The sequence below is a fragment of the Pelecanus crispus genome, chromosome 12, assembly GCF_030463565.1.
Source record: "Pelecanus crispus isolate bPelCri1 chromosome 12, bPelCri1.pri, whole genome shotgun sequence".
NCBI classification, from domain to species: Eukaryota; Metazoa; Chordata; class Aves; order Pelecaniformes; family Pelecanidae; genus Pelecanus; species Pelecanus crispus.
Genome location: NC_134654.1, coordinates 24,532,128 through 24,556,809, shown reverse-complemented (window position 1 = coordinate 24,556,809; position 24,682 = coordinate 24,532,128). Strand labels below are relative to the sequence as shown.

Here is a 24,682-nt window from a genome sequence, read left to right as displayed (position 1 = left end):
AGTTTCTTCCTAATTAAGCTGATGGCATACTGCTTAGCTGATGTCCTGACCAACTGTTTAATTTGCTATTTTCAGCAGCCTCATACATGTTGTCTCCTGTCTTCATCTTGCCCCCACTGGTACTGATGTGAAGCACCTCTTAATTCCCATGAGAGCAGCGCAAGACGTTCACACAACATTTTGCCCAGCGGGAGCTCTTACGCAGGGAGCCCGATCCCACGAGATGTGCTCAGCTGCTGGCAGCCCGCTCCCACTTCCACTGGCAGCACTGACAGTCCTTTGGTGGTAACTGGATAAGGCACATTTCAGGCAAGTCCTCCCTTGGCAGGAGGTACTTCCGTACCTGAGAAGGTCAGGTCTTTGGACTTCATCTCCTGTCACAAATACCTGCTGGCTGCTCTCCGCGGTGTGCAGAACCCGTGTGCTGGGAATGCATGACTACAGCCCCTGTCTGGATGGGAGCTGGGAGGAGGATTAGCTCTGCATTCAGTTCAGATGGAATCACAAGCATATCAAGTTGTAAAGCATCACAACTTTCACAATTCTAAAAATAAACATAAGCAGTTTCGAGCCATTTGGCAGCCAAAGGGCTAATATATTAATAACATTAGACCAACAATAGCCCAGAACAATAACTACGGAACAAGAGATTCTATCACTTCTGAAAATAGCCCTGTTTGGAAAAAAGACAACATTTTTACAAGAGCCACGAACCAGATGTAGTAGCTTCTTCATAGGTCTCCACAAAGGTTTCACGAAGCGGAAGATCGGTGCCATACCTCCAAAGTCAGGAGGGAGCTTCTGTGCGTGGAAGGCTGGACTGCGTGTTGCTGACTGGGACACACTTAGGCCCTGTGGATGCAGTTTGCTCTAGCTGAATGCATGCATTATTCTGAGTTTTTCTTTCTTGATCCTGCCTATGCTTATGCAATACCCTTCTCTGCAAGTAGATCCATTGATTTGTTAACTTCCCAGCGTGTGGTACTAAGCAGCATGTAAGCAAGCGTGGCTTGTAGCCAACAGCTTGGTATTTCAGCATCAGACCTTGTTGACAAAGATACTGGACTGTCAAAGACCCTAAACTTGAAGACAATGTAGTGAGAGGAATAATTGAGACTCCACTGCTGGCACAGGATGAAATTCACTGGTCTTCATCTGAAAATATGAATCCATGCTGGACACCCAGAGTCAGATCTTTTTTTTTTTTTCTTTTCATCAGAACAATAGGAATAGCAAGTCTATGATTAAAAGTTTTGAAATGTGCAAATACGATGTACTTCAAGGAGCTGGCCTGACCCCATGTACCTCTGCAGGAACACCGAGCAGCCAAGTCTGTTACGGATTTATAGAAACTGCAGTCCTTCTGAGATCTTTACTGGGACCTGGTTTTTCAACTCTGAGCACCCCTGTAATGCCAGGGAGCTCCAGCCTCCGGTCACCGCTCAGACATGGTCTGGTTCTCCGCTCGCTGGCCAAGGCTCTGCCCGTCCAAAGAACGTCTGGCAAATTGTCAATACAAGATGAATGCCCCACCATAAATGGGGCCTTCATATTTAAAGCACGTGTGCTTGTGTGTATATGGGGGAGAGGAGAAAATCACAGGACTAACGAGCCATGATTAAGCTCAGAAATAATGGTTTCCTGTTCAAACACAGAGCTATGTCTCTTCTTAGTACAACTACCTCATCCCCAATTGTATCTATTAAAGACAATTACTGGGGGAGACAGATATGTGTAACCAGATGTGGAAACAACAGTCATGTTATGCACAGTGCCATATGCAGTTTAAATTCTTTGGGGCTGAACAAGTTACATATAAAAAAATTGTGTGTGTGTTTGTGCACAGAGGAGCAGCTGTCAATGGGGAAATCCCTTTAGCCCACTTTAATCCTACATTCCACAATCCCCAGGGATTAAACAAATGCACTAACATTATTTACTGTAATGCTCCCTCCCTGGGGGGCTTCAGTCCATGAAATCCACTCCAGCATTTGCAAGTTCCAGTTGTGAAATAGGCTGTGTGCATTCTATATTTGGTAGCTCGCAAGTACTCTTTCAGTTGGGCCCGGAGTGATGAAAGGACAGGAGTCAGGAATTCGGCTCAAGCAGAGGCTAACGGGCAGCGGGCTCGGGCTCAGAGTGGGAGCTCATTTCGCACAGGTCTTACGCGGGCACCAAGGCATCGCAGTGACTGCTGAGAGGGGACGGTGTTCGCAGGACTATACAAGACGCTTGCTTAAAATTAAAGACACTGCCACAGCACTATTCTTCCCATTTACACACCGGGAGTATGAAATAAGGCTTTAAATCCAGCTACACCAGTAAAGCCTCACGTGCCTTCTGCTCTCCTTTTCCTATAACGAAGTGTTTGAACTTGGGTACAATCCCTGTGAAATCAGTGACAAGGATTCCATCGATTCAGATGCACAATCCTCACAGTCCCAACAAGGCTGCGACAGGGCAAACTGCACGCTGCCATCAAACTCCTGTGACCATTTGGGTTCAACTGATGGCCACAGTGCCCAGCAGTAACATACAAAAGTTTCAGGCTGGGGCTCCCAAGAACCCTCTAACATACTTGCAATGCTAGCCGATCGCTCCATCTCTTTCTTGAGCTTCCCATCTAAGTTTATTATAGCTTCTTCAAAGACAGTAAACATTAAATTCTATATTAGGCTGTCCTTGCTTTGAATTCATATACAGTTTAAATTCTTTAACTTAGATGATTGTATCAACTCAGCACTACAGTCTGAATTACTGCTGCCACAAATGAGATGGCAGGTCACAGTCACGGCGAGCACCACGCTGAAGAAGCCGCTGCGGTTAGTACAGGGGCAGGTTTGGCCCCGTGTCTTTCAGGCAGCAGCAAACAGTACAGACTTCAAGGGCCAAGCTGTTTCACAGAATCACGGAATGGCTGAGGTCGGAAGGGCCCTCTGGAAGTCATCTGGTCCAGCCCCTGCTCAAGCAGTCACCTACAGAAGGCTGCCCAGGACTGTGACCAGACGGCTTTTGAGCATCTCCAAGGATGGAGACTCCACAGCCTCCGTGGGCAACCTGTTCCAGCACTCAGTCACCCTCACTTGAAAAAAGCCTTTCCTGATGTTCAGACAGAACCTCCCGTGTTTCAGTTTGTACCCACTGCCTCTTGTCCTGTCTTGTTGATGCCTTTTGCCTTGCTGACAAGATGTCTCAGGCTGGACTCTAGAGCCTGGCTTTGTTACCATAATCACCAGCTCAGTGGAGCTGTATTGTGCTGAAAGCAAAGGAAATTATTCTCCATAATATGAGATTCATATGAGGACTAATAGTTCAGAAGCTGTATTAATCCAACCTCTGACTCTGCTCCCACGGCACTGCACTTAAAAACATGTAATTTCATCAGCTCCAATGTAATTTTTTTCCCAATTTACACCAAGATCATCATAAAAGCTATACTCATGTTACTGCCCTTCATCCTGCAACAGCTTGCTTACCGCAGTAAACGTCACTCGGTGGTAAATGCGAGAGGGTACTCACATGGATAAGGAGAACCCCTGCGCACAAACCTTCCAGGCCTGGGCTCTGAGCCTCTGTTTCTTTCACGCAGTTTACAGCCAGAAACATGAATAAGCACCTGAGAAAGGGGGAGAGGAGCAGGGCTTCTGTGACCAGCAGGCCCTGTGCTGCTGAGGTTAAACAGACCGTGGAGGAGATGAGATTAGAAATCTCCCATCCATCCCCCTTGCTCCTCCTTCCCTGCATAACTGAAGTTCATTTCAGACACTGCCTGGAGCATCAGCTGGCATCTTCTGGGCTTCACAGGAGCGGTTGCTGCCATTCAGCACCACTTTTTCCATTTAAATTCTGTTTTCACAGCTTCCCTTGGAAAGCAAGGCACCGGAGCACTGCTTCTGCGCTGTGGCAGCGTGGCAGTAAGGGCTCCCACTCCCTCTCCCGGGTTCCCACAGAGCTCATTCACACAATCCCGCTGCCACCACTCATGACATTACACCTTGCTCTCAGGGGAGCGGCAGCAGCCTGACCCCTCCATCCACCCTGGTCAGGTCAGGTCAGGGAGGCACACCTGAACCTTTTCATTAGTATCTAATTATAGATGACAGTAGCACCCTCGGGACTGGGCCTCTGTAGGAGTTGCTATTCCTGTACCAAAGGAAGACTACAAGTGGGATCCTCACGGATGAACTTCACAACTGCTCCCCGCCTCATGTTTCTAGGGAAGGGGACACCAGCAACGCTGCCCCTTGAACACAGAATGAGGAGACTCACTTTGCCTTTCCTACAGTTGCCATAAATGGAGTTCTCATGTGAAAAAAAAATTCTTATTTCCTATCTCGCTGTCATTTTTTAAATTATTGACTACTGCAGCATTCAATGGATTACTATTCACAAACACGTACCTGCTCCTCCGGCAGAACAAATCGAGTAATTTCTGTTTCTGCTTGAGCCTTCGGCATGCAGACAAAAACATTTTTTATTCATCAGTGGTAAAAGGCTACAGCCATTTGACTTTAAACACAGACATGCTTCTGGGCTCTCTTCCAGGAAGTCTGTGTCACCCAGGCTTTAGATCGATATGTTTGTCTGCAAAGTCACCCTTTTGATCTGTAATTTTTCATTTTGACACAAGAAATGCCTTTTGGTCAAACTTCAGCAGTCCATTAAATTCCAGGCATAATGGAAATGGGAATCACATTGCAGTAGCCATGTGAAGATTTCCACAGTTTGGGGTTTATTTACTCATGGGTTAATTTACTCAGGCATATATTTGAGATTCAGACAAGACTGCAAAGCAAATACTGTTCTCCTGCCTCATCTAGGATCACTGCCCTCCCCCCCAATTGTTTGCTGGTGGTCTCGCCGGCGGTCACAGCTTTATAAAATACTGTGTACATTTAGCTGGCTGATCTGCAGGGAACGTTATTGCAGTTTCGTACTGCAGACGCTGCTCATCCTCCCAGCTCGGCCCCGTCGTTTGCCACGTGCAGAGCAGAGCTCGGCCGCCGGCCCCCAGCCCCGCTGCTGAGCGCGAGGGCTCTCGCCAGCACGCGGCCCGGCTGGCTCACGCAGCCCGCTCGCCCCTGGCACGCCACGCTCTGTTTGCACAACTCGGCACACGTACTTTCTTTCGAAGTTCAAGGTTTCAGGGCTTGCGTTTGGTTTTTTTTTCCTCCTTTAAAAAAAAAAAAAGAAAGAAAAAAAAAAAAGGTGTCAGCCCATGGAGGGACACCCAAAAAGCAAGAGAGCTAGGAAGACAATCCAACACTTTATTAATGGGCCAAGGGGGTCTGAGCAGCCTTTGGGACAATCCCCCTGCCCGGCTCCACACAGCAAGATCTGAGCAAGGCTTTGGAATGATCTCACCACTATTTCTGAACCAGACACACAGCTCCTCCCATGTTGCTAACACACTGGTTTTCAGTTGCTGAAGTTTGACCCTAGGGAGGACGCGACAGACACTCAGGAGAGTTGCAAAGCACTGAAAATGTTATTATAATCTGAACAAAGAACATTGTGCTTTTAGTCCCCATTCACATCTTACCTTTCAAAAGCAAGCATTTTCTGTCAGCCTCTCAAAAATACATATAATACACAATTCAGAAATACCGCTGTTATAATTGATTCATTTTTACACTTATTTTAAAAGGGTCACGAAGATGTCTGGATTCTGAATAACTGGGTTGTCAAACCAGAAAGGTCAGGAAATTCTGTATCTAAATATGGCCAAGATTTTCAGCAGTAACACATCTTTTAAGTACATTAATTGTAACGTGTTTTTATTAGGTAATTAAGAGGGGCCTCATTTTAATCCTCATTTAATAACTCCTCATTTAATAGAGGCGTTATATTCAGAGGGAGGCTGCTCAGTATTTCCTGGAATAAAATCAAAGATCTTAAAGCAAGTCAAATGGGGCACCTAAACATTTTTATGCTTTTGGTCAGGACTTGTGTCCAAAATAAACAATTCTCCCTCATCCACCAAAAAAAAAAAAAAAAAAACCAAACCAAAACCATCTCCAGCACAGCTATGATCAGATCATAACCATCTTGATTAAAGGTCATTGGCACTTCAGGACTTTAGCTATTAAATTAAAGCCAAAATCAAATTTATTGCCAGAGTGAGTAAGAAGAGGGGGCCAGGAATTTGGGAGCCAAGACAACACATGATCTGCCTCAACACAACCCCGCCGTGCCGGGAGCTCCTACAAAAAGCAAAGGCGCAGAGACGCCGAAGAGAGGGGAGTGAGGAGAACCAAAAGCCCCAGCGGTGCCTGCACCAGCGAGTCAGGAGGGGAGGGAGCAGCAGGATCAGCTCTGCCTAGATGTGGTGAGCGGGACATTTTATATGGATTTTATTTTTAGGCTGGACTTTGCTCACACACAGGGTCAGCTGACACAGTCTTGTTAGCTTGAGCGGCTCTCTGCTAATTTACACCAGTGGGGGTCTAGCTGTTGATTTCCAGCTTTGGTAACAAACCGTGCACGCTCCTGCCCCAGGTAAGGCAGGCTGAGCACAGCGCACGTGCCGGGTGACAGAGACACGCGTGGGGACGGACGTCCACATCCTGAGCTCCTGCTGCAAGAATTCTCTGTTATCCTAAGTAACCCGCAGCCTCCACTCTTGCCCGAGCCAGGGCTGTCAGTAGTTTTGTCTCCAGGAGGCTCAGCACAGCATCTTGCCCTGGTGTAAACTTTACACATGAGCCCGGCGGCACAGCTCCGTTCCTTCCAATGAGCCACCCGGAATTTTCAGAGGTGACAGACTGCCCTGAAAGCTTCACCTGTTCGAACATGGTATTTATAGCAAGGCCTCCACCCATTCTTTTCTGTACAGGAACACTTCCTTGTCTTCCTCTGGACTTTCTTGACTACTACAACCAATGCATTATTTTTCAGTCATACTTTTGAGGGTGAGCAAGGGCCTGTATCGTATACCAGGACTCTGCTGTGCTGAGCAAAACCAACAGCCCTAAAAAGATGGTCCTAAAGACTGGGGAAAAATACCTGTACCCTGGGATCAGTGTGTCTGTGAAGAGCTGGGGGCCCTTGAAGACCACAACGTGAGCAGGATGGCACACAGAGAACCACACGTTGCTGAACAAAAGGATCGGGGCAGGTGAGCCTGTTCCAGGAGTGAAGATGCACGACAGTAGTTCCGGCACAGAGCTTTCCTGTGGGCCCCTCCATGGGGAGCTGGGCAAAAAGTCTGCGAAGGACCTTCCTCACAAGGCACCTGGGAGTCAGAAGCGAATATTCCAGTTCTGCAGAGACTGAAGTTAAGCAACTGGTAAGCTGCCTGGATGCGTTATGGCCACAGAGAACAGCAGTGCCAGAGCTTTATTGAAATACCTGGCTCTTAGTCCTGGGTTCGTGGCACACGTTTGGGCAAGACTCAACTGCTCGAGTTTACGGGATGGCAAGCCTGTTTCAGGGAGGACCTTGGTTTCACAATTGGTTTCAACCAGAAACAAACCCACAGAATTCTGAAATTCTCTGCAAAAGGTGCAAGATGGCTTTTGAATCATTAGAAACATTTTGGTTTGACATTCTGATGTCAGACGCTGTAGAATTTAAAAAAAAAAAAAAAAGGTCAAAATAGGGTGTTTCAAAGCTGGAACTTTCATCCTCAAAAGTCTCCAACAAAGCTGACAGGATTCTGACAGCACTGCATTTTCCAGGTAAAATGGTGTCTACATTCTTCTAAACAAGTTCTAAACTGCATTTCCTGCTTTTACATCAAAATGTACTACGGCTTTTTTTGTGGCTTGTTAATAACACACTGCACAGCTGTTTTGTACAAACCTCCCCAAACACCTCACGCACAGCCACCTCCAGTACCTACTGAGAAAGGCAAGCCGCCTCCTACCCAGCTAGTCCCAGGCTAAGCGTGGCACATAACAGCAAAACCCAGCTTCTTCTAAGCACCAAAGGAAGCAGCTAGTTTTTTGGAAAAGGCTCCTCGGCTCTTCCCAGATACGTGGCTATTGTGGTTTTGCAGTGAAATTACTCTATTCTTTACATATTTTAAGCTGTCTGAAAGCAGCAATACCCAAAGCGATGTTACACGGAGCCAGCAGAAACGCCCTCACACGCGTGTGAAGCTTCGCGCAGCTTTACGTATTAAGAACCACGCGATGAAGGTCAGTCCTGGTGTAAGCGGTACGGCTGCAGCAAGCTTTTCACAGCTCTGTTTGTATTCCAGGACTCGGCCTCTCCACCACTCCACGTACGCGGGAATTCCATCGGCGCCAGCACCCACGGGGCAGCAGCAGCAAGAGGGATTCATCGCTCGACGCTCACCACAGGCTTCCCCCAGCAGCGCAGCGCAAGCATCGCTCTTGTTTTAACCGCGGTTCCTCGCACTCCAGACAGCTGGCCCGAAGCACCGGCCCCGGGCCCGGGCCGCCCCTCCTGCAGCAGCGGCTCCTCCGCTGCCCCCGCCGCGCACCGAGGCCACCGTGGGCTCGGCCCCCGCTCGCCGGAAACCCGCGGGACCGCGGCCCCGCCACCGCGCCGGGCTCCGCGGCAGCACAGCGAGGAGCCGGAGCGGGTCTCGGCGGCCCAAAGCAAAAAGGAGCCGCAAACGAGGCGGCGTCCGCGGCCTCCCCGCAGCGGGGCTGCCAGCGCACCGCGCTGCCTCGGCAGGCACGGACGGGGTTCGAACCCGCGATCTTCGGTTTACGAGACCGACGCCTTACCACTTGGCCACCGCGCCTGACGGGCTAGCAGCACGCGCGCGCCGCCAGTGGAAGCCAGCGCGCCGCCGCCGGGTCCGGCCGCGCGCCCCGGGGAGCTGCCGGCGGCGGGACGGGACGGGACGGGGCGGGCCCCGCCGAGACCGCCCGAACCCCGCCGAACCCGCCCGAACCCCGCCGAGACCGCCCGAACCCCGCCGAGACCGCCCGAACCCCGCCCGAGCCCAGCCGAACCCCGCCCGAACCCCGCCCGAGCCCAGCCGAACCCCGCCCGAGCCCAGCCGAACCCCGCCGAGCCCCCCCCGAGCCCAGCCGAACTCGGCCGAGCCCCGCCGAGCCCCGGCCGAGCGGGGCCGAGGCCGCAGCACCCCGGGACGGCGCGGGCGGTGGCAGCGCTGGGCGGCTCCGGGGCGGGGCACGGCGCCGGGAACGGCCCTGCGGAACCGCCCGGGACGGCGGGACGGGAGCGCGGGCGGGTCGTGCCCCCGGCGGCGGCCGGGGATGGGCGGCCGCGCCCTGCCCCGCCTGCGTTGCCGGGCTCCCCCCGCCCGCCTCTGCCCGCGGCCGGGCGCCTCGGCAGCGCCTTCCCGCGCAGCGCTGCCCGCCGCCGGCCCTCCCCGCCGCGCCTCTTCAGCACCGCCGGCGGGGGCAGCCCCGCCGCGCAGGGAAAGGACCGCGAAAGCACCGGCGGGCATCGGTTTGTCTTTCTCCCGGCGAACGGCTGCCGCTGTTCCTCCCGACAGAGCGGAGCTGCGCATCGCTACCGACGCGCCGAGCGCTGCCCGCGAACGGGCGGCAGCTGCTGTGCGCGCAGCCAGCCGGCTGCTGGGCTCACGCCTTCGGCCCCGCCGCTGCCCCGCGCCCGGCTCCTGCGGGGAGCCAGCGTGCGGGGGGGGCGGGGCGGCGGGAGCCTCCCCGCTCGCAGCGCGCCCCGCGGCACCGTGCTGCGTGGGGCACGGCCCCCCCGCACGGCCCGGGGCCCCGGCCGGGGCCCGCCGCTCTCCGCGCCCAGCGAGAGCCTCCCCAGCCCTTCCCGCGGGACGGCGGCAGGCAGCTACGTGGGCTCGCGTCGGGAAGCGTTTCCTGATACTCAAACGGGATTTTCACGTTTTACTTCAGTGCCATTACCTTCTGTTTGCACAGTAAGATCATAACAGCATAAATCATAAATACAATACTACATTATTAATATTTCCTCCTTTGGGTTTCCAGCTACCAAATATTTGGTCTTATGGCTAATGCTTGGTTAGAACCCAAGAAATGAATCAGCTCTCATTTTTATCACCACTAGCTGTAGGGCAGGAGGGAAGAATTTGAAGGATGTGGTTTTGAACCATTATTTAGCTTTGCATTGAAATTTCTCATTCTGGTTTCTAGTTTTCAACCATTGCTGGGCAGCAGAAAGTGATCTGGTGTTTTTTGGCTTATATGCTCCTCCGGAAAAGCACAAACCAAACCAACCAAAAATAAAACAATAATAAAAAAAAATCTAAGCATCGTTAGAGCCTACTACCTATCTGACATAACATAATCCCTCTTTTTACTTTATACCTATGAATTTGTAACGGGGCACCACTGCCTGTTTAATCAGATCCAAGTGACACAACATTTACTACAAGACTGCATGGTTCATTTGCAATGTGCTCCTTGCACAAATAAATTAAAGAGGTGAGGTCTGAGCAGCTCATTCCAGCGAGGAACAGTTGCTTTCCTAGGGGTAAGTCCCATTCTTAGGTGTTAACACAAGTATTGTGCCAAATATTTCCAAGCAGGTCTCTGATGCTAAGGCTTACTTTTTTTGACGCTAGGACCGCTTGGGAAGCCAGCGCCCCAGCGACACCAAGAGTAACTTTGCTGAAAAGAATCGTAGAATGCTTTGGGTTGGAAGGGAGCTTTAGAGGCCACCTAGCTGAACCCCCTGCAGTGCCAGGGACAGCTTTAACCAGACCAGGGTGCTCAGAGCCCCGTCCAACCTGGCCTGGAATGTTTCCAGGGATGGGGCCTCCACTGCCTCCCTGGGCAACCTGTGCCAGTGCTTGACCACCCTCATTGTAAAAAATTTCTTCCTTATGTCTAGTCTAAATCTATTCTTCTTTAGTTTAAATCCATTATTCCTTGTCCTGTCACAACAGGCCTTGCTAAAAAGGTTGTCCCCATCTCTCCTATAGGCCCCCTTTAAGTCCCCTCTTTCCTATAAGCCCCCCCCCAAAAGAGCGGGCTGGCAGCAGCGCCTGGGGTTGCAGCACTCACGGCTGGCTTTCAGCCACGTCCTGCACCCTCCGCGGCCCTGGACTTTGCATGTCAGGTGGCCGTGTTCAACCACATCCCTCCGCACGTGGCAGCCCTGGCAGCGCTCCCCTTCCCTCCCTGCCTGCCTCCGGCTGCGGCAAGGCAGAGAGCCCGGCACCCACCGCCTGCCCCGGGGCCCCAGGGCTGCACCTTTAACCCACACTTACGCAGTATTTCCACGAATGAAAGCAAACTCCTCTGCTGCTTTTTTTTTTTCTTTCCCCCCCAGGGCAGCCCCTCCAAATCCTGGCTGTGCACAGCCAGAGCTCAGCTGCTTAGTCCACGCTTTGACCGAAGAGGCCAAAGGACTGGCTTGGCCGCGGGTTATTTCTCTGCCACTTGGGACAAGCGCTCAGGCAGACCAGAGGATCACTAAAGGGCTGAGAGCAACCCTGCCCGGTGACTGCTCAGGTCTTAAATAAAAGCCTGAGCACGTTAAGAAAAGCCACACAGCAGCCAAGGGAGACAGTGTTCTATAAAACACAACCTGCAATTTGCTTGCGTCACAGTACAACAGGGACTGCGAGTGCAGCCTTTCAGCAGCTAAGTTCCATCTACAGCCCAGGTCTTTTTTGTCAGAAATGGTCTGTACTGTGAGTTGTAAGCCTTATGTTACACGCTATTGCATCAAAATATTAACTACCTTGTCTGTTAGCAAGCTAAGGCACAAAGATCTCCGTGTGAGGAAATAAGGGTTTAAGCACTATGCCACAAGACATGCTTACACATTATCACTGCAACATTGTTTTAAAATCACCATTAACCCGAACAGTTATGGTTACACATCTGTGACAATCTTCAGTTTATTAGTCATATGCTCTAACCCCTTTTTTGTGTCCAAAAGCCGCTGCCTCCAAGGACAAAATTCACCCTGAGTTATCCAAGCTAGGAGAGCCCCTGCTACCTTACGTGGGTCAAAAGACATCGAGTGGAGTGACGTGTCCCAGAGCCCTGTCTGCTGTCAGACATCTGGGAAAACGTCCTAACATGGGCCGTCAAGAACAGCAAACAGAGCAAGGGAAAGCATCAGAGTCACAGCTTTGAGACTGCTATGCTGAACAAAATGTGTCTGCCAAGACAACGTGAGGAGATCAGAGCCTGCTGCCAGACTACAGGAGTTGGCCGTGTACTCACTCGGCACTCACATGAGATGCATTTCCTCTTTGTAACGGCGCTCCTCGCCACCGTCCAAGTTTTCAGGAGTCAGAACTCCTGCAATCTATTTCCTGCTCTGCTACTGCCCCATTTAACCTCGTCTGGCTTCAGACCCTCTTTCCCTCCTCCCTTCCCCCCCAAAAGATAAGAGCAAGATACCAATCAGCTCCCAGGGAATTCTGAGCTTTAATTCCTGGTTGCAAAATGACCCAAGGGTCTCAGCTCTCCCCAGCCCAGTAAGAACAGCATCATTTGTTAGAAACTATTACAGACCTTGGGATACATAGTGTTGATGTACTCCTATCCCCAGAGTAACAGCTGATTTACTCTCCCAGGACGTCTTTCTTGTGTACCAGTGAGTAATTCATCTAGAAGTAGGTCAGTAGTACAGCATCTTAGCCTGAGCTGCTGAGATTTGGGAACAAAACTGCCCACTGTCTCTCTGGTGAAGTGGTTTAGCGTACAGAGTGGGGAGTTTTCTTTGATCCTGCTGTTATAAATCTGAATATCCAACATCTCATTGCTGTGAGGAACGTGGGAATGGGGAAGCCTGAGAAGATAACATGCAGGTAAGTTGCTCCATGGATTATTAATACACTGTCTTTGCTCTGAGTCCCCAAATATCTGTACCCACTGGGAGAAAAGCTGCCCAGCACCACATAGATTGATACTGTAAAAGACATATACCAGGTTTAGAAACTACAGACAGCCAAATCAAAGCAGTTTGCACACTATGATCACTTCAAGATCATCAAAACGCTTTTTAAAGGAAAACATTTGCCCTGCAAGGCTTGAACAGATCAGTGAAGTCTTTTCAAAATTCCCTTTCCCCCCTCTCCCTTGCTTCAAGCCCAGCTGGAGGCAGAGAGCTTACCACATTAGACTCCACTTCAGATTTTAAATAATACACCACAGGCCTGGTTCTCTGGCTTTACACCTTCACCATCATTCACACAGGTGCAAAATGGTCACTTTTTTTTACATCAGGGGCACAAGCAACACCTGATGAAGAAGCAGGCTGGGGGTGGGAGCAGTAGCTTTTCAGGAGGCAAACTTTAAACCCACTAAACCTGCCTGTAGCAGCACAGCTGTGAGCCATCCGCACCCTGTGGCCACGTCAGCATGGGCTTTGCTGGCGGTTCCAGGCTCACTCTGATGGTTTCTGTCTGACGGTTTCCCTCTGACATGCTGCCAGGCAGGTAGGACGGGGCAGCGAGCTTGAGGAGATGCTTCACCCCAGCAGCCTCCCCAAAATACCACAGAAAGGCCCCACTTTTCCCAGTAAGAATCAGCCAGCACCTGTGTAGGCCGTCTGTGGCTGCCTCTCTATGAGCTGTGTTTTCCCAAACTAATGGCCCCCTCTTTTTGGTAATGGTGCCCACCGACACCAGCCCCGGGGTGACCGTGCCCATGGCACTCTCCCCTCACTCCACACAGACTCTTGCAAAAAGTAGCCTTGAGCCTAAGCAGCTAGTCACTTACTAGGTTAGTTTTTTACTCTAGCAGTTAAAATAAAGGCCAGGGAAGAGGCCAGTGGGTCTGGCAGCTCGGACAGGAGAAGATAAAAAGAATTACCTCAGAGCGCTGGTCGAGGGGGCCCCGCAGGCACCGGCGCATCCTCTGCCTCCCGCCTCCCGCAGAGCCTGCTGGGCTGCGGGTGGTGACTTGGGGAGTCCTGGCTCGAGCCCCCACCGGACCAAGGGTCTCCTTCTGTCCCCACTGCCTCCAGGCACTGCACCAGCCATGGGCGCCAGCTCCCGGCCTCTGCCCAAGGTTTCCCACCCGTGCCCTGGCCCCTCACGGGCAAACGTTGCTGTCCCGCTCCGAGGAGGGCTCCTCCAACGCACCTGGGAGCCGCAGCTGCTCCTGGGGGCTTCGGCAACGGGCAGGCTGCTGCCGGGCCACCCATGGCAGAGCTTGCCCGCAGGCCTCTCCCCGGCACGGGTGACCAGGGGCAAAGCTGTTGCCTTTAGTTTAACTGCACCCCTCCTCTCCCCAGCGCCCCGCGGGCAGGCCCTGGGGTGGGCAGTGCTGGCCACGCAAGGTCCGGCTGTGCACCAGCACCGGCACCAGACCCCCCGAGGACGCGGCTTCAGGCTGCGCCCTCCCCACGGCAGCTCGCTGCTCCCCAGGAAAGGAGTCAGAGCACACGCTCGTTAGCCACACGGGTCAGTAAATAATGATATTTAAGTCAGATTAAAAAGCTGGCTCCAAATCCTGCAGACAGCTCACAGCTGGAGTTCCCCTCAGTTGAGAAGGGGAGCACTGTGGGTGGGGAGATTAACAGGTTGGTCCTGTGAAGTTTCAGCATTATGCATCCCACAAAGCTCTTGGAAATGTCACATAGTTGCGGCCGTCAGGTAAGGCACGTAGTGGGACACTCATTCCCTAGTGACATCCGTGTAACTCGGCCACAGCCAGTGAGGCTGGCGTTCGGGCAGGTGAGAGCAGAACCGTGCAACCCGGCTTTGAACAAAGCACAGGAAGAGAGGTGGGCATACACGGCGTGCGCCAGGTTTCCAGGGTAAGGAGGGACATTGAATCAGTCACCCATGACAGACAACTTTTTAGTCATGCAGGGAAAGCAAATAATTTATTTACATATCTGATTGTACATTACAGCTACCTGAAAGGACCCACATTAGCAAGGACGGCTTTATTGTCCCCAGAAAGTACTTCAAGAAAATACAGAGAAAATAGTGTAATGGCACATTGCAACAGTACTGACATCACTTCATTTGGTTTGTAAATTACAGAACGAGATTAAAAATAGTCATATGCCACTTTTGCTGACTGCTTCTTTCAGGTTTTTTCAGTAACAATGCAGCAAGTGGACTTTGCTCATTTTCATACCAAGCAGCCTTTGAAGTAAAAAATAAAACCACCTCCTTGCTTCTAAGGCAGCTTTATAACCTGTCATGTGGGTGTCAAATTCAGTTAAAAAAATTCTGCTCCATGAGGATGGAACAATATTATTTTATAGATCAAAACTTTAGTTTTTGGGAGATTTAGGCGATATTGATGATTTCTTTCTCGTGACTTACCACAATTTATTATCTCAGTGTCCAAGGGCTGGTGAGTGGGGTATTGATAAAGCACAAGGTGCGAGATAGGGAACAATTCAAGCATCTCACCAGATGAGGGGGTCAACACTCAAAAAACGAAAGCACCAGCTCAAGAAGGGGAGGGGGGAAGGACACTTCCAGGACCAGGTCCCTGGTTGCCAGTCACAGATGGCCCGGTCTCCAAATGCATCTATTTAGCTTCCCCAATGCTGCAGGGGAGTGCTGTGCTACAGACCCCAAGGGAAGGAGTTTATTCCACAGTTGCCAAAGTGTGAAAAGCAAGACACCCAGTTTCTCACATCTGCAAGAGGAAGATCTCCAGTCACGCAGATCCAGGGTCTGTCCTTAGCAAAAGCTGCCACAGAAGCCAGGGAGGGAACAGAAGAATTAATCTAAAGCATTTTACCTTCTCTAAGAAGGTGAGTCTATGAATTGGTAATGTTATTTCTCTTTCCATTTCAATGGGCAAAGTAAATCACTTGCCCACTCCCACAAAAGTAATCCCAGAACTGAAGTTAACCTGAAATGGGCAATGTGTTCAAATGAGATTGTGGTCTGATGTCCATTTCAAGTATAAAAAGAAGCAAATTGGCTTTAGTGTGAATAATAAAAACTATAATTGCCAAGTCAGGACCATAACATTTAGTTAGGTGTTTTATTATTTTGAATTAACCGAAACCAACAAGTGGATAGAATTGGTCTCATAACAATACCAGAACAATAAATACGGGGAGTGCGTGTGTGACATTGCCTTAAAAAAGAGACCAGCCTTCTGACACAACATTTCTAAAAGAAGACAAACAACTGCTAATTATGTTAATTTCATTTGCTATGTAATTTAGACCATGACATAGTGCTTCTAAAAAAAACTGTACAAAAATGAGTATTTTTTACATCTCAGAGGCACATGAATACAAATCTGATCTATTTTATATATACACATGTACATTACATGAAAACCAGAGATGAAGATCAAATGAAGTGTATATAAAAAGTGCCCAAAACAGGAGACAAAATGTGAAAATAAAATGTATCCTCACAACAGAGAAGTAAAAGGCACAAGTACTAAAATGTGTAACCATGCAAAAAAATGTAAGTACAATTGCTTTGTTGCAGTCTGTGCAACAAAGCAAAACAAATGGCTCCCACAGCTGATTTTACAGTAATTCCCAAAATATCTCAGTATTGAAACACATCGTCAGTACAACATTTACTGCCCTGTAGCGTACTAAAGTGTTCACATGATATGAAATTCTTGGTTCCCCTTCTGACTTCCCTTCTCCAAAGCCAGAATAATTTAGCTACGGATAAGGTATTAAATACATTGGAGCTGATGTTGGGTAGTGTAAGATCACTGCTACAGCTGCCTGGGTGGAAGAGTAACTGCAGCCCTCCTGTACCCCTTACCATCCACGTATTGCATGTGTGTCTGCCAGAACGATCACCTCCGCACCCTTTGGCAGGGCACAAGGAGCTTTACGGGGGTTTACAGGGTGAACGTCACTCTGCTGAGAGCAGTGATGCAAAAGCTGGCAGCTCAGATGTCACAGTTGCACCACTAACAACACCTACATAAAAAAGAAATACAGATTGTAGGGGTAGGTGTCCAAACTATACCAAAGAAATCCATGTCATGTTTTCATTAGGTTTAAAGTTTAAGTAAAAAGTAATCTCTGTCTAATTATGTGTTCGAATAGGTACTACTCCCACAGCTGAACAAAACTTTGAGACTTAGGCCAGTAAGCTAAAAACCCCACAGGTTTAAGGAACACAATGTAGCAGTGTCACCCGGCTCCACACTGTGAAAAACTGCAGTACATGACCCTAGTTGCAGATGTTTCTATCTCAACGGGCTGCTGTCATTATCTACACGGTATGCTTGCTAGGCTAAGCCAGTAGAGCCGTGCCTTGCAAAGAGCGTGTAAGTACAGCATGCAATTGGATAGCTATACAGAACCAAGGCAAAACTTACGGGGACGTCCCAATGATGCCTTACCTGGATGGACTTCAGGCTTATTCACCCTATGTGCTTGCACATCATGAGAATCAGCTACAACATTTTGTCATGTCAATAAGACATAACTTGTCTTCAGGACCACACAAAAGGAATGGACAGGACTGGCCTGGTATAAAGCAAGGGCTAAAATTCCTCGTCTCAGTAGCTAAAGCCATACTGAAGCCAAGAATATTGTGTTTGTCCCACCCATCCGCTTAAAGTGGCTGCCCCAAGGCACACGGACACTCTGACAGCAGGCACAGTGGCTGGGGACAAGACCAAGAGTGTAAATGTCAACACAAAACATATTGGGGAAGAATCCCACAAAGAAACGACTCTCTTGCACATCAGAGCAACTTCCAATGCATTATGTAGGATTACAGGATTCAGACCAAACACCTACTGCCATCCTTATCAAACTCTAAAGGCACATGCAGTTTCATTAAATAAGAAACGCGCACATGCCATGTGCTTTGACAGAAAACTGCTCCTAGGATCAAGATTTTGGATTGAAAAATACTGAGGAAACAACCATGAACATGCTGCAAAGGAACAAAATGCCAGCAACTGTTGAACTATATCCCTTAAAATTAGCTGCATTACGTCACCTGTCATGCCTTCTTGACAACGTTCCTTGAGTAACAAACGACATATGAGCATTGCTACTTACACCAGAACCAGTCCAGGAACCGCTCAGTTAAAGTTTGTGTCAGTTTTCACTCAAATCTATGTAAGTCAAGCCACTGATTTGGCAAGTGTTTGATCAGCTGCTACTTCCTTCCTTGGAAAAAAACCCTCAGACCACAATGTACAGTATTTGTTTTAAGAGAAAACCACTGTATATTCACTGCCATTAAAGAAGAAAAAGTATTCATTTATTTGTAAATTCTAGTTCTTAGATTCATCACATGTCATTAGCACTATGATGCAGAGACCGCTGAACAGTGACTGATGTAGCAGGCCACAATGTATGTTTATATATCAGCTTCCAAGCCTTCAATTACTAACCAGCTTAGGGAGCCTAAATACTGTAGGCCAAGATCCTCTCTGGAGGGTAATGCAGTTCTACCAAAGTAAATGGAGCATTGCTGTATTCAGACAGCAAAATATTTGTTGATACACGTATCTTTGAGAATTAACGACGCTGTGTTCAACTCCCTACAGAGCTGGCTGAGAAACATCAGAATTCTTCCCAAGACCATAGAAAGAAAGTTGGCAGCAAAAGTGGGGTGGTTTTTTTTTTTTTTGAGACTTACTACAAATTTGCATATTAAAAACTCCTTAAAAATAGATGGGATGGTTACAGTTTGTCACTGTTGCACTTCAAAACATGACAAATTTTCGAACAGTTTGAGTCTTTAATAGAAGTTATTAAAAAAGCTGAAAAATATTCTTTTGATGTCAAGATAGTTTTGATTCAGCATCACACTCCGAAACCAGAACTAGGCAGCAGCTGAAGACTGATGTCTGGAGGGAAGCAGCCAGTATCAGAAAAATCTCGAGAGACTACATTTCAGGTACTCTTAAGTGCAAGTTTTGAAAGAGGTATTTTTTTCCACAGTAGCTTGTGTGTGGGATTAGCCTGATGAAGGACAGCTTCTAGCCAGAAGCAAGTCATTTTTTCACTGTACAAAAATACCCACAGTGGTTTGCAACTGGTTTGACCAGAATATCACTTAGCTTTTCAGAATCTACAGTAGAATGAACTAAGGGAGCAGATCAAGATACAGTACCTTGGATTGTGTTTGCATCCCCAAGGGTTAAATGAGAAGCACGGTTTTGACACAAGAATGTTTACTACATTTGAGTATTGCTAGAATGAGATGACACCACATTGCTGTGTTTGAAGTTATTTACCCAGGGAAGTGAAGCCATTGTTCCGCTAACAGTAACACTGACAGAAGCAGACTGTACTTCCCCAGCTGGCTTGTGAGCACAAAAGAAGCCCACAGTAAAGAAATAAGAAATTTATTGGAGAACAGACACTGAAACCGGTGTCTCCCTATCTCCCACATCTCCTGTCTGTTCTGCCAATGTGTCTGTCTGACACTTGATCAAAATATGTACTCTCTGCAATGTCGGTATCTGACTAGTCTTCCCCCTGCCCCAGTGGCTCATCAAGTGATCCCTTATTACCAAGTTACCTGCATGTCATAAAATGTGATGACTTCTTTTCTGGGATAGAAGAGTTCTCCAAGGCTTGGATTGCAAGACAAATTGGTCTATTATCTGTAGTTACTCAGTCTAAAAATCCAATTGCTTATTAGTATTTTTAGAGGTGGATACCTTAGAGGAAAATGTATCTGCCAGTGAAATGCCTCTCCCACCTCCAGCTCACATTATTTGTCAAACATAGCAAATGTCTGCATATGTATTTGAACAGTAACAGAAAGCAGTACCATGCCAAGGGCCCCACAGGAGCGGAAGTATAACTCCTTTATGCAATAAAACAAAGCTACAAACACCACCAACATGGTGGTAAGACAACTCTTCAAATGCAAACACTGGAGCAAGGAAGAGCTTCTAAATGCTAAAGCAGCTGGGTACAGAGCTAAACAAGAACGACCTGCAAGTCTTTAGAAAATTCACCGCTGGGCACCCCTGGTTAGAGTGCCACTTTCAGGATTTTGGCCAGATTTCGTGACTATTTGTCACTAGTAGTGACTATTTGCCTCTTACATATAGTAACCTGCACAAAAACTCAGCTACCTCTATGATCATGTCTTCTTCTGTTCACATCCACAGGCTCTGTGGTCTCAGTGAAGAAAGCCAGGCTCTCTGCTTCCCAAGTGCTCAGCATAATTTTCAGTGAAATAGTCCTCAACATTTGCTGATGTTCGACCCTAACGGGAATGGGTTTTAGGTTATTAAAATTCTGAAGCTAAGTCCAGTTTACCTCAAAATATTTAGGGAAAAACATTCAGTCACCAGTCTGACCTGCAACAGCTTCACTGTTACTGAAATCCACTGCATGAGAGCAGGACAGAAGTGTAACTTAGCAACAGCCACCTGACCATTTGAAACAGTTCTCTAGGGACTATAAAAAGAGCAAAGTCCTTGGCACAACCCACAAACAGCACCACGCAGAGGGAAATGCCATCGCTAAAGTGCAGGTGAAGAGTCCTGTAGGCAGGGAACTGTAGGTAGCACCAAGCTGGCTTAACTGTTCCTCTCCTACCTTCTGGGTGGCACATCCAGAAGCAGCAGCGGGTGGGAAAGGCGCATGTATGGGGTGTCCATGGTGTTCCACCTGCTTCTCCACAAACAGAAGCTGCCGCATTTTACCACAGAACATTTTACACCATCCCCAGGTAGCAAAGGAGTAGTCTTTAAAAATCCTCCTCCAGATTACTTTAGAGCCTCAGGAAACCAGCCCTGAGACACTGCTGTTTGAACAAGACCGTACCATTTCTCCCAGAGCACCAAAGTCCTGCAGACATCTTTGTGCACTGGGATGTTGTGTCCCATAGTTATTCCTCTGGTCTCTTTCGCTTTCCAGTTACTTTACACCTGCCTAATGCAGATACATAGAAACAAACTATTTTTATTTTCTTGCCTTCAAAAAAGCCTGATTTCAGTACTTCCCCCCCACCTTCCCACCACTCCAGTAACACACATCACTGAAGGCAAGAGCACAGAGATTGCAGAAAAATATATATATATATATTTACATCCATAACTGAATATATGTTTTGTGTATTCAAATTCAGGAAAAATGCATCACATATACACACCAAGATACATCAAGAGAATACTAGGGGCAAGACACTGCCAACAGCAAGAAATACACAGAAAAGCACAGTCATTGCTACTGTAACATTCTTCTGGGGGGTGTATTCAACAGAGGAAACCTCTCTATGCACTGGGGAAAGCCAGATACTTGGGCCTATTTTTCTGTGCCAGTTGGCGTGAATCAAAAGTGTGAAATTTTTACTTTAAAAAGAGCACATGGAATAAAATTTTTTTTAGCATTCAACTATCCAAACAATTCCATAAGCTCCTTATATAAGCTACATTATTAATTAAAAAGGTCCTGGCCCTACAGTACACAAATCCAGCTCAGCAGAACACAGGCACATGCTGAAGTCCATTCCTATTTAAGGCAGCATTTAAGCATACGCTCAACTTTAAAGCTTATGTTCCGTCCCACTAAGAGTAGTCACACTACATACACATTTGAAGTTAAGCACCTGCACAACTGCTCACCTAAATCAGGATGTGTTCCCTATTCAGAGCTTTAGATATGCATGTGTGGACTCAGTCTGGATTGGCAACTTCTGCAGGACCAAGCTCTTTTTCTTTTTACTGCCGTATAGGTAAAAGTCACTCCACATCAGACTTCTCTCCACCAGTTTTAGGACCCAGCCGGTCCTCTCCACAGCTTGCCCACAAAATGTCAATCTCAAAGGAGTGCAGCGTATCTCGGGTGGGAAAGCAACTCATCATTTCAAGGGCCGCTCCTCCCTCCCCCTGAAGCGGGCTATTTCATGCAATTTTTCTTTTTTTGTTCCTTTTCTTTTTTTGTAAAAACTGGAATGTGTTCCTTCAGTGAAATCTTTAAAATTAAGGGTGAGGGGAAGGGGCAAGATCCCAGAATTCATCTTAATGGCCCATGATAAACCCCTGAAAATAGGGGAACAGATTCGAAGAGCTTCTTAGCCTCAATGCTACGGGGACCCTGGCATAAAAAAAATACACATGCACACACACGCTAAAGGGCGGGCTGGCTCAGAGCATCCCAAAGCAGGCTCCAAAGTGATCTTACATAAAAAAAGCACTTTGTGCTGACAGTGGCAAACAAGTGGATGGTGATTTTTCACAAATAGCAACAATTCTGCGATATCTTCCTCTTCTTCCCTTCTACTTTGTGTCTTTCCTTTTCCCCAAAATTTGTTTGGTTTTTTTTTATCCTATGTGTGGTTTAAGTACTAAAACTAAATCAAATAGGAAATTACACACTCAGCACCAGTCAGGAACCGAACCTGGGTATGTTAATTGGTTTGTGGTACCCAAATTCCTGGAAGAACGGAAGAACAATTCTTGCTCCTAAAGTTAGGGCCACATCCATATGTTTCCCTTGTCTTTTTTACCTTTACAACTAGAGGTAGAGTCATTTTGTCCAGTATCTAAAACAGCATGATCCAGTTATATTGTTATTACATTAATATACAGCATCCATCTTATCACAGGTATTGAAAGTGCATGGAAAAAGTCTAACCAAGCCAATTCAATGACAAATAACAGTGTACCAAACATCATATAAACACACCCGCGCACCCACACTCACACGTAGTGTATATATATATTTATAGATTAATTTACAGTATCAGAGTGTTGTTTAGATCCAGTGGCATGTGCAGAAGTATCAGGCAGTTGCTGCTTCTCCTTCTCATATTCTCTTCAATTCTTTATTTCCAAGATAGACGGGTTGTGGTCTAGGATTGCCAAAATGATCTTGTCCATATACTGTCGCAATCTGTAATTTATCTCTTCCTGTTCTTTAAGGGCTTCCATGAGCTGAAACACAACATTTCAAAGTTAATCTTGAAATATTCTCACTAGTTTACATAACAGCATGAAATTCAGACAGGTGAGAGACTAGCACCTGCTCAAGATCACCAATTCCCTTTTGTGACAGGCATTCTACCTCTAGCTCCTCCCTGTACCTCTATCAGAACCAATCTGTATGTTAAAGATCGTTACTATTAAGGAAGGTGGTGAACTGTCATCACCAGGAATCTTTTGGCAGGTCATTTGAAACAAATTCCCCATCTAACACACCAATCCATCCTGCATCCACACCACGGATGAGCTTCCTCATCTCAACGCGAGAGCTTCATGATACTCCATTTTTTCGTATCTGCTGAACTCTAAAGCACTTTGCATGAAAGGCTGCTGAACAGAACAAGGATTTCAGTGTTTTGCACTGGGAATAACATGGACTGCCTCTGTATCATGCACACACTCTCTCTCAAAAAAAAAGGACCAAAAAAACCCCATGACAACCCAGCTACATACTCCTCATGAACAACCCACTGAATAGTCTATGTCCTGTATTAAAGACATGTGTTTCACTAGACCTTTGAGCTGTGAAAGGCCCCTCAAACGCTCCAAAGATGAAGACTGCTTGCTTTTTATACTCCGCATGCTTAATGCCAGACTGACAAAGCTGCCCAGGACTGTCAGAGCCCCAGATCCTCCTAAAGCTAATGTGATTTGGGTGTCCATTTCCATTAGCCTTCATAAAAGTCCCACCCTGAATCTGCAGTTTCTTACCTTCATTTTGATTACACAGGAAAAATGGTACAACGGGTAAAGTTTATGCAGGTCAGTGAGGTTTACTAAGCTTGGGCCACAGTTTTAAGGCACCTTCCTCCTTCAGAGGGAATGCTGGGTATTGCATGAGCCGGAGTCACCAGATTCAGAAGGAGAAATAAAGATTTGTCTTGACAATAGCAAAAGCCCAATTTGCTTTTACCTAATTAGAGTTCAATAATTAAACAGCCTTTCTTCACAATGCTCTGGTTCAGCAAGAAACTCAAGTATGCACTTCACTTCAAGGGACTGCGCAGGAGCTAAGGCTAACAGGGTCATTCAAGTACAGGTCAGGTAAAAAGCTTTGTCTCAGGACTCCTCTTGAAGAAGAAATGGGAAGTTCTGTCCAGAAGAAACAATTCCTTTTCATCTCCTTCATCGCTAACCTGTCTTTTTCCCTGGGAGCTCTTACATATCCATTGGCCTGATCTCACTATCTGTCCTGGAGCTTAAAGGAAGCTGTACCTGCTTCACTCAGCCCACATACAAATGGGTCTCCTCTAATATCTTCCAAAGCATTACCAAATTATTACTTGCACACTACCTACTTTCTCCAAGAATTTAGCTCTGCTACGGGGAATATATAGCTCAAATTTAGATCTAATCGACAGTTTGTTACTGAAGTAACTTAGAAATAAATCTAGAACAGAAAGTAAAAATTGAAGTAACTAGCTATGGTATTTTCTGTATGAAATTAATGTCATAATAGCACAATAACCTGTAAGACAGAAGATGTAAAAATAAATCCATTGTAACACAGTTCACTGAGATTCTAATATTTCCAATTTTTTGAGACACAAATGGAAGAGTTATATTAAAAGGAGTGTCCAAAATCACTGTTAGATGTAAGGCAATCTTCTAACACTCTTGAACTCCTAGCAAAGCAGATTTTTCTGTTGCTCATTTGTCAGCTTTAGATAGTTCAACCTTGACAGTTAATTACATCGGAAAATGCATATTTTTGGATGTAGTACTTGATTAAAAAAAACATACTACCTCATCTCTTGATGCAGAGTCAATTTCAGCAGCCAGTGACTGGGCTTTTGTTTGCGTTGCAAACAGATTTTTAGCTTCGTAAAGACTAAGACTTAGGATTTGTCCATTAAGATCATCATTTTGGTCACGAAGTTTCTGATTCTCCTATTTAAGGAGGAAAAGACATTGCT

The 24,682-nt window shown here is 47.4% G+C and overlaps 1 protein-coding gene and 1 non-coding gene across 3 annotated transcripts in view; both read right to left on the bottom strand.

The window, feature by feature from the left end:
• Positions 1–8,644: 8,644 nt before the first annotated feature.
• Positions 8,645–8,716, bottom strand: TRNAT-CGU (transfer RNA threonine (anticodon CGU)). Its single transcript has one exon. It is a non-coding gene; the product is annotated as a tRNA-Thr (tRNA).
• Positions 8,717–22,601: 13,885 nt separating this feature from the next.
• Positions 22,602–24,682, bottom strand: part of RAB11FIP4 (RAB11 family interacting protein 4) — a 125,514-nt gene continuing 123,433 nt past the window's right edge. For both annotated transcript variants that reach the window (XM_075719846.1, XM_075719847.1), the window contains 2 exons: positions 24,513–24,656; positions 22,602–22,718 (listed from right to left, as the gene is read on the bottom strand). In XM_075719846.1, the coding sequence (XP_075575961.1) occupies positions 22,602–22,718; positions 24,513–24,656 (261 nt within the window). The remainder of the gene's footprint in view (positions 22,719–24,512; positions 24,657–24,682) is intronic.